Source organism: Pygoscelis adeliae, unplaced genomic scaffold, assembly GCF_000699105.1.
Source record: "Pygoscelis adeliae isolate BGI_AS28 unplaced genomic scaffold, ASM69910v1 Scaffold472, whole genome shotgun sequence".
Lineage (NCBI taxonomy): Eukaryota > Metazoa > Chordata > Aves > Sphenisciformes > Spheniscidae > Pygoscelis > Pygoscelis adeliae.
Window position 1 is genome coordinate 43,965 of NW_008824239.1, and position 9,665 is coordinate 53,629.

The window sequence follows — 9,665 nt, forward strand, 5'->3', positions numbered from 1 at the left end:
CACTGAGAAAAGGCAGCTTTGTTCATTTAAAACGCGACGGCCTCCGACGCTCGTGGTTCCTCGGCGGTTAGAAGAGCTGCAGGAGCTTGGAGGGATGCTTTACCCCCCTAAGAGCTCACAGGTGGTCAGAGCTGGCGTGGCACCCACCAGCTTTCCTCGCTCCCCTGGCCCTGCCTGCCACCCTCTCTTCTTTTTATCGAGCCAGACAGTGCTGTAAGCCACCGCAGCTCCCTCTGGGTGCGTATCTGAGGTCCGGGGTATCCTCAGCCTCTCCGGTCAGTGGAGCTGGTACGTGGCTGCCCCGGGGCCCTGGCATAAGAGAAGTCCTGGCCTCTGCTCTCCTCATATCTAAACGATCTCGGTTGCCATCGGGAGTAGGAATCCAACCTTATCTTGCGTGTAGCAGTGAGCACATCATTTCCCTACTGGGAGGGGTCCCCTTAAAGTCAGGGAAACAATTAACGGTAACATTAAGCTTGTAGATAAGTGCCAAATTAATAATGGAATAATCTCTTCCATTCTCTTCTGATTCTCTCCTCTACTGAAGTCAGGCGCTGCCAGGGGCTGTGGGGTGTTTTGTGTCGGCTTTCAGATGCACGCGGCATCTATCCGGGAGCTGACATACGAAATGGCGGTGCCGGCATCAAAGACATTTTCTCATTTAAAAGCTGCTCTTGCGGAGGCTTGGAGGATAGTTTAAGAGGAAAATTTAGAACCCCAAAGGTAACAGCTAATGAGCTTGACATCTGAAGTAGAGTTAAAGATGGAAAAAAAAAAAATCTAGGAAAGCATTCCGTGGTTGGGGTCTAATTAACATAGCTTCGGTAAAGAACAGGCACAATTTGCTAAATTAGAATTCTTTGGCCTTGTGAGTAAAGGAAGACCACTTGACATAATCTATTTAGATTTCCAGGAAGCCTTTTAACAAGATCACTGTCTGCAAACTAACGGAGGAAGAGATTTGTGATGAGATGTTTTATTCATAACAGAGTAGATCAAAATCTGGGCAGGAGACGTGGAGAAGAACAAAACAACAAATAAAACCCCGAGAAGAAAGACTTAGCTGTTTTTCATCTTGGCATCTCTGACAACAGTGTGCCTGTAACCTTTTCCTGATCATTAAACGCAGGAAATAGGGGAAGGAAAATAAAATGTGAAATGGGGCTAAATTATTTAATTTAGTCAAAGCTGGAGGGGGTTTGTGAGGAATATGAGATGAAAGCATGTTGCGGGCAGAGCAGTAAAAAAGAAGGGTGATGCGTGGTGGGATAACGTACAATCCTTCCACTGGTTTCTGATCCGCCTGGGTTTGGGACCTGGATGTGCTGTCACTGGGGAAGGTCGGTGGTGACGTCTGGGTGGGGTCCTGGTGCCTTCCGAGCAGCCAGGCCATGCCAGGATGCAAAAGCAAAGCAAGCCAACGATGCCACGTGTGCAAACGAGCAATTTACCCTCGTTTAGAAGGCGTGTGGAGCTGGCTACGCCCTCTCATTAAAGCGATGGTGGAGGTAGGGAGAGGTTCAGAAGTAGGTCATGAAAGTGAGGAGCCTGGGAGAACGTGTAGGAGGAGGGACTGCAGATTTTAGACCTTTTTTTCAGGAAGGAAAAACCCACCTCGTGACAAAATACGCAGTACAGCGAGGGGTCTGGGGGAAAGCGATGGTGTTTGTCCCTCCTTACAGCAGAAGAGCATCAGCGTAGTCTGTGGAGTGGAAAAGCGGCAGGTTCAAAACGGAGCAGTGAAGGTGTATTCTCACGTGCAGGAGCTGGATGCCGTAGGGAGAACAGAAACGTGGAATTCGGAGTGAAATCGGAAATGCGCATCGATGCTCCTATCTGTGATTTGCTGACGTGAACACTGAGCTTGCCGTAGTGTTCAGTTTTGTGACCCCGCATGTTGTGGTAGTCTGGTTTTTTTGGTAGGTTTTCTGATTATTGACAGTGCAGGAGTTATGGTCATCTGAGTGCTTGGCTTCTGTTGTAAGATTTTGATATAACTTTGTTATTTTATGCTTCGAAATTACCAGCAGTGGCAACAGAGGTTAATAGCAGGTTAGTGCTCCCCTAGTTTAGGATTTCAGTTTAGTGGTGAAACCTGGGCAGCGGTTTTGAACCCCAAATTAAAGCTCATCTCACTGGTGTTGAAAGCGTTTGCGGCGAGGAAGGTGCTCTTTCTGTTGCAAAGCTTTTGCTCGCTGGTCGGAAACGTTCGACGCTCGGTGTTGTTGGAGGCGGGAACCGTGGCCTTCTGGACCTGTGACTAGGTCTGTGTTTTCTGTGAATGAGCTTCAAAGATCCAGGATGCGTCAGGAAAAACCTTTTCACTTTACCAAAAGGTGGCTGAAGTCTCTCATTTCAATAATGAGAACTGATGAAAAGCGTGAGTCGTTTGGGAAAGCGGTGTTTTGTGCCAGCTGTGAACTGAGTCTCCTTGAATTTGCCACCTAAGTTTTCTGTCCAGAAAATGAGGACAATACATTTAAAGCTATTTGCGCTCCATAAGTAGGGCAGAGCTGGAATTCTGCAGAAGTTTTCCGTGATGGAAATACGTCTTTCTGCCTCGTGTGAGGAGTTCAGGCAATTCTTCTGTATATTTGATACTTACCGCTCCAGGGAGACGGGGTGGTAGGCTCTCGGCAACCCTCGAGTTTGTTTTGCTGTGATACTGCCTGTGCGTGTGTTTTGTTGATGTCTGTTCAGCAAGCTGGATGTGAGACAATATGGCTGGCAGGCTTCATTTTCGCCCCGGTTACGCTCAGTGCGTGAGTGGTGGATCCATGACAGTTACTTGCACGGTTTAAGGTGATGGAATTTAGTATTTTCATCTTTATTTTTCTTTATAGTCCCTGGAGGATAATAGATGACTGCGGAGGTGCTTTCACGATGGGAGCGATCGGAGGTGGCATTTTCCAAGCTATCAAGGGGTTCAGAAATTCCCCAGTGGTAAGTAAAATCATTTGAGAGTGCGTTCGGAGCGCAGTCCTGCTTTCTCTGTCCGTCAACAGTGAATCTGGCCAGCCGAGGGTAAAGGAGGAGAAGTCCCTGTGTGGTGAGAGGGACTGATTAGCGGCCTGCCTGTGATCCAGATGGGTCCTTCCCCTCTCTGGGTGAAAGCTCTGCTTTCCCTGTTTGATCTGATGGCAGCCGGCTGCCCTCCCTCGCGGAGAGACGTCTCCCTCAGGACGGGGAAGTGGAGGGGCAGCAGAGTACATCCATCTCGGCTGATCTTCTGCCTCTGGTTCTGTCTGCACGTAAAGATGTGAAGCCTGGGCTGTTCTTCCTCCTCTGGCCTACTCCTCTCCCTTTCTTGTAAGAAATGGAAAGACTCAAAGGAAGAATCTTTTTCGCCTTCAGATTTATATTAGGGGGTGTTACTTTCTTTAATTAATTTCTTAATAATTAACATTTTTATCTAACTGGATTTTTTTGATAGTCAGGTTTTGTTTAAATGCAGAAGTGTGCGTAAATGTGAAAGTTGAAGTTTAGCCGATGCAAGTCATTTAAGATGTTTCCGCTTCCAGGATTCCTGTTGTAAATTTTTTACTATAAACCTGTTGTAGAGACATTTGATAAAATAAGATCCTGTCTCTACTTGAACATTTGGTTTAAAACATTTCCCTGGCTTCATATAAAAGGGGTTTTTGTTGAGTGGTTTTTGGTGTTACTATGTGACAATTTGTTTGCTTAAACTTTCTTAATAAGCCATTAATTTGAGGTAAGTTTTGTGAATAAATGTTTCCAAACCAGTCAGAGCCTGCAGACACTTAACTTGAAAAGGATTATATGCTTTACTCCATTCTTAATTTTGCTTAAGGTGTATTAAATAAACCTGTCCACACTTCTGAGCGCTTGTATCAAAAATAACACTTGGGTGTATGTTCTTTAAATTTAACATTTAAATTTAACTTTAAAATTAAATTTAAATTTAACATTCTTTAAAAAACAGTCATAGTTCTGTGGGGTCCCGGATGACTCTGGAAGGCTCAGCGCTACATTTAGAATTACATTTAGATTGCTTGCTTCTCTTAGCTACTGGGACTGGGCTGATGAGGCAAGGACTAAATACTCCACCTGACCAGCAGGAACGACTAAATTTGGGACAACTGGTGAGATTGCTGCTGCCAGCTGAGCACAGTGCTGCTGGTATGTGGGCATCTGCGATAGGGTTGAGGTGGTTTGTACTAAAATAGGTAAGATACTGCTGGAAACGTAATATAACAGCGTGCAGTTCTCCTCAAACGCAGCCCCGTGGCACCCTTCCTCTGGGTGGGTTTCCCCGTTCTCCGTGGACAGAGTCTCCTCCCTGCGGTTACCTGCATGCTGCTGTTTGCTCCGCTGGTGTCCTGTGTGCGAACTGCGTCAAGTGACCGGGCGTCAGATAGGAACAAAGAAACGATACACGTGAAAAATGAATATGCTTGTCTTGCTAAAAGTGTTACTTCAAATGTCTCCTTCAGTCCCCACTAGGCCACTCAGACAAACTCTGAACTCAAATTGCTCAATGCCTGATGGCTGTAACTCATTTCTGTAGTTGACAGGTGTATTATAAGGGAGTGATAACTACTAAAGCATGTGTAAAATGCAGTTTCTGTCAGCTCCTGATCACAGCTGTTGAGGGAGCTTAGACCTATGTTGGGCCCGTGGCAAGTTTTTGCTATATACAAGTCAGATTGGCTGTAAGACTTCACTCTTTTATTTTAACTGTCATTGCTCTTTTATTGTAGGGTGTAAACCACCGGCTGCGGGGAAGTTTGACAGCTATTAAAACAAGAGCTCCGCAACTGGGAGGTAATTAATTTTGTATTGCTGTTGCAGTCAGTTGACTGTTGGTAGATAACCAGGGAATATCACGTGGCGCAAGCGCAGTGACACCTGAGCTGTGGGCCAGCTGTGTTTCAGTGGGGTTTGTTAGTCCAAGCAATGAGTAAATATGGTTCTGATGCATCCAGAATTAGTTTGGTGTGGAGGAAACACACTTGTGTTCATGGAGTGATAAGCCAGGGTTAATAATTTTCTCATATTTTAAGCAGCTCTGTGCAGAGCTGCCTGGGAGCCTGTGCATTGTGCGCGGGGTTTTAAAATAAACAAAAAAAATAAACAAAACTTGGAGGAACAATTAAGTGGATGGGTCGGTCTGGGTAGGATTTCAGACTGTTCCCCTGGGGTCAGGTAGGTAAACTTCGGTCATTTTTGTGAAGCGAGTTTTGCGCGCGGAAGTGTAAAAAATCACAAAGCCGCAGCTTGAGTCAAAATGGCGTCGTGACCTCTTAAAGGTCACACTGTGGCCACGCGCTGCCCTGTGCCATTAGGCCATTCTGACAGGCAAATTGAATTAATGCATTACAGGAGAAAACGGGAGAGTGGCGTTGAGCGCGGAACCGCTGGCTGTAAAGAAATGGGGGCCGCAGGCTGAAAAGGCTTTGTGGCTGCAGCCTGCGGGGACTGTGCACAGAGAGAGGCACCTCCTGGTTTTTAGCTGGTATTAAGCTGGTGTAAAGTGTCAGACACCTCAAATGAAGGAGGACTGAGCTTATTCTAAATAGTAGTTTTCCCCAAATGAGTCTGGAGATCAGTATTTATTTTAATTTGTAATACACATTATTGTTAAAAGACTTCAGAATTTGCGTTCTGGGAACTTGCATTCTCTTTGCCATACAATACCGACCAGTACCCATCTTCTGAGATGCCAGGAGCACGATTAGGATAAGGTAGGAAATTACTCTGCGTCATTCTCTATGAGGAAATATGTTTAAAAAGTGAAAAATATGAAAGTTCCCTGAGCTAATCTGGCTCTTAGGATGGAAGTTCCGTTATCACTGTTTGGTAAGCTTTCTGTCATTAAATATAAATTAGTGAGATGAGATATGAAATGTGTGTATGTGTAATACGTGTGCCACCTGGCAAGTTGAGAATTTTTCGCGGTACTGATTTTAACCTATGTTTGGTTCTTTGTGGGTCTGAGTATCCTTCCACGTCTGAAAGCAGGCACGCTGATACTACACCATCTCTTGATTATACGGCTGCAGCGCGGCTGGCGTGTCTGCTTTCTCTAAACCGGTTTTGGGGTGTTTTTTTTTTTAACAGGTAGCTTCGCTGTCTGGGGAGGTCTCTTCTCCATGATTGACTGCAGTATGGTCAGAATGAGAGGGAAAGAAGATCCGTGGAATTCAATCACAAGCGGAGCCCTGACTGGAGCCATATTAGCTGCAAGAAGTAAGAAACCGAGGATATCAGCTGAAAAACTTCTGTACTCTGAACGTACAGTTCTCATCGCTACAGCGACGCAGCAGTCTATGATACCCAAATTGGAATTTACTTTCTCAGAGAAATTGAAAGATAATCTGAAACTTTTGTCCTGTGCTTATGAAAGTAGTAATTATGCTCTCAAACATTAGCGGTGTTCCTTTGTTTCCTTGAGGAGGAGGGGGGGAGTTGCCCACTAATTATCCCTTTACTGGTGATGCTAATGAGGCTTAATGGATGCAAAATTACTGCTTCTGAGTCTGCTTATAGGAGAGACTGTAACTAAAGAAAGAGAGCTATAACACGCGAAGTAATGCACCAAAGAAGTAAAAAGCGTTATTTTGTGCTTTTTATTTTTAGATGGACCTGTTGCCATGGTCGGATCTGCTGCGATGGGAGGAATTCTCCTAGCTTTAATCGAAGGAGCTGGTATTCTGTTAACAAGATTTGCCTCCACACAGTTTCCCAACGGTAAGGAGCCGTCGGACTGTGGCATCGCCAGGCTTTTATAGTGCAGTCTTTACTAACGTACCTCTTCCAGTCATCAATCTTATCACAGAGTGAATCTGCTCTGCCGTTGCCAGCTTCTAAGGCTGTAGAAAGTCAAGGAGGAGCCGCACGTTGCCGGTGACACCGGAGTATCATCAGCTCCTCCCCACTGGGTGGCTGGAGGCTGCATGGCTGAAAGCAGGGACGTCCCCGCTGTCCCCCGTCTTCTGCCCTGTCCCCTGATGCAGCCACACAAGCTGTCAGATGGTGGCAGCAGTATTGTAGTCAGTGGTGGGTGACACAGCAGGTTTGAGGGAGCAGCAAGCTGCGGGCAAGAGGGACGCTGCTGGCAGGCTGGCTATGGTCTGTGGGTGAATGTGCGGGCAGCCCTGGTTTAAATGAGGTGATCGAGATCAGCAGGCAGATACAGATAAAAGATTTCAAAGAGGGCTGGTGGCGGCGGCGTTTTTTTCCTAAACTGCTAGTTCAAAAACTAGATCCCTTTTTTTTTCTCCGCCCCCTAAGTAAAATGCAGGCTGAGGTGTCAGTCAGCCGAGTCGGTAACCATTTGTGTAAATACTTGCCTGTGCAAAATACTCCATACCCCTATCGGCCCACCTTGTTTTGGGAGGAATACAGACAAAAACGCTAGTGTTTGTTGAAGGGATTAGTAGCAAGCTACTAATTCCTGAGAGGCTTCCCTCTCAGCTTTGTTCAATCTGAATTATAACAATTTCTGTTCTTAATACAAAAGCATTTTAAAATTAATCTGTGTTAGAGAAAGGGTATCATCTGTCTGTTACAATTTATTCTCTCTAAAATTAGCATATGGTAAACGTATTGCTTCCCTCCAGCAGAACGTCAGTGAGAGGAGTTGGGAAGCTGACTCCACAATCATTTGTTCCGTTTCACTGGCTTGCTTTATTGTCGGGCAAGTTGCCGTGGGTAAACCTTTACAGAGTGGCTAAGTTCAACTGAAGGGCAATAAGGCATAGGTTTCCAGCTCCTTTAGGCGTCTGAAAATGTTTCCCTCTCACTGCTCCGATTCATTTCCCCGTTAGTAAAGGCTCTTTGTTGGACTGAGGCTCTTGTCAACGCGTAAAGCTCTTGAACTCCTTTGAATGAAAAAAAAACCCAATGTAAAGTCTTGTTACTGGCTTCATTAATTTTAGAGGGGATTTATATTAAAAATGCTGTGAATGTGGTTCATGCTTTTAGGAGGAAGGATCTCCTGTCTTTTTGTAATATTTGCCTTTTCTTCTCTTGCCTTATTCGCAGGCCCTCAGTTTTCAGATGACCCCTCCCAGTTGCAGCCCTCTCCATTTGGCGACTACAGGCAGTACCAGTGATTATCCTCATTCTCCTAGTCCATGTCGTACCCGGGCTGTAATTTAAAATGCTGGAGGACCGAGATGTGGTATGTCTTTACACCAGTGGTAGTCTCTTACACAAACCATGCCAAGAGGACCTTCAGCACACTTCAGCGTAAAGCTGCACAGGAGAACTTTCAGAAGATGACAGATCTATTTATTCATGATAGATTCCATTGCTGTAGTGTTGATACATGTCTGATAGAATACACGTTGATTTAAGACAAGGACCACATGGAGTCTTGTCATCCTTTGGACACGGACTGAAGTGAAAGTCTTTGGAGGCTTCTCTGGGATGTGGCGTTGACCATCCGCAGTGAACGCAGCTGGAATTTAGCCACTTCCCCATCGGATTTAGGTCGCTACACGTATTTCAGCTTAAGGAAAACAATTCATCTGCACGCAGTTTTACATTCCTAAAGTGAATATTATTGGGAAAATGTGCAAGCCAGTGAAAATTACTTCCAGCAATATATATTTCGCTGCTGTTCTTTGTTTTCTCCGCTGCCGCCACGCAGCCCAAGTTCTTTGGTTAAAGCAGAATCTGCCTTTTGTGGACCCGCAGGCCGCAGCATACCTCTGCCTTCCCCTAAACCCGCAAGGCTTTGAGCCCCTTTTAGCAGGAGGCGGCAGCAAACTAATCCTTCACCTCCGCTGCTGCTTACTGCGGCCCTCGCGGCGGGCCTGAAAGGGAGCACCGCAGACGGCTTCCCCTCCTAGAACTGCGGTGAGGCGTGTGTAGGAGCCCCGAACAGAGAACGCGTAGGCCTGTGGGGGCTGGAGGGGGAAGCGTTGCACCCGCCTTTGTGCTGCCAGCGCAGCCTCTTGCCTTTTCACCTCGGATCCGGTCCCGAGCACAACTAAAACGTCTGCTCCGTGTTTTTGTCCTTAAACTCCAGTTGTGGAGGCATGTTCCCTTTTGCCAGCAGTTAAAAAATCATATCCGGTGAGGTTTTCTGTTGTTAATACTAATTGTTTGCTGGCAGTTCCTGATAGAATACCCATATTCAGGAAGACTTGAGTAATATTATCTGAGCCGCTTCGTGGCTTTTCCTCTGCCCAGGAAGGAGCTTGACCTCTGCGCTCTGTCAGGAAACTAAGTCAGACCCCTGTAGTAGGAGGAGAGGATGAAAATAACAGAAAAGCGGTCACGGTAATGGTCGACCAGTGGGTGAATTAGCATTGTACGAAGCCTGCATGCAAGCATGAGATCCTGAACGTCTGTGTCCTGTCATCCTGTAAAAGCGACATTTTCCTGTTTCCACCCCCCTGCCTGGCCTAGAACCGCTCCAGGGCTGCCGGGGCTCGCGTCTCTGGTACCTTGCTGTTTTGCGTAGCTGCTGCTGGTGTGTAATTTTCAAAAACCTTAAGCGCAAAAGCAGAGAGAGAGAGTGTGTGTGTGCACGCATGTGAAGGCTTGTCTTCTTTTGCCGCTTACCTGGTTCCTCTGGCGAATTGTCAAGACGATTTTCGTGGTTTGTGTCACTCGGCCGGTGCCCTCTCCTGTTCCCGGGTGAGACCCCGGCTGTAGGGGAGTGGGCGAGTCTCTGGTCTTTGAGAGAG

The 9,665-nt window shown here is 46.4% G+C and overlaps 1 protein-coding gene across 1 annotated transcript; it reads left to right on the forward strand.

The window, feature by feature from the left end:
- The first annotated feature begins 2,843 nt into the window (after positions 1-2,843).
- TIMM17A (translocase of inner mitochondrial membrane 17 homolog A (yeast)) lies at positions 2,844-8,335 on the forward strand. The gene is made up of 5 exons (XM_009335091.1): positions 2,844-2,943; positions 4,725-4,788; positions 6,085-6,213; positions 6,604-6,714; positions 8,011-8,335. The coding sequence occupies exons 1-5, from the start codon at positions 2,884-2,886 to the stop codon at positions 8,079-8,081; spliced, it is 435 nt and encodes a 144-aa protein (XP_009333366.1). The 5' UTR covers positions 2,844-2,883; the 3' UTR covers positions 8,082-8,335.
- The last annotated feature ends 1,330 nt before the right edge of the window (positions 8,336-9,665 follow it).

Excerpts from the sequence above, each read along its gene's own strand:
- TIMM17A (XM_009335091.1), top strand. The coding sequence starts at position 2,884 with ATGGGAGCGATCGGAGGTGGCATTTTCCAAGCTATCAAGGGGTTCAGA. Across the intron at positions 4,789-6,084 it reads AAGAGCTCCGCAACTGGGAG|GTAGCTTCGCTGTCTGGGGA; the intron begins GTAATTAATTTT and ends TTTTTTTAACAG. Across the intron at positions 6,214-6,603 it reads AGCCATATTAGCTGCAAGAA|ATGGACCTGTTGCCATGGTC; the intron begins GTAAGAAACCGA and ends TTTTATTTTTAG.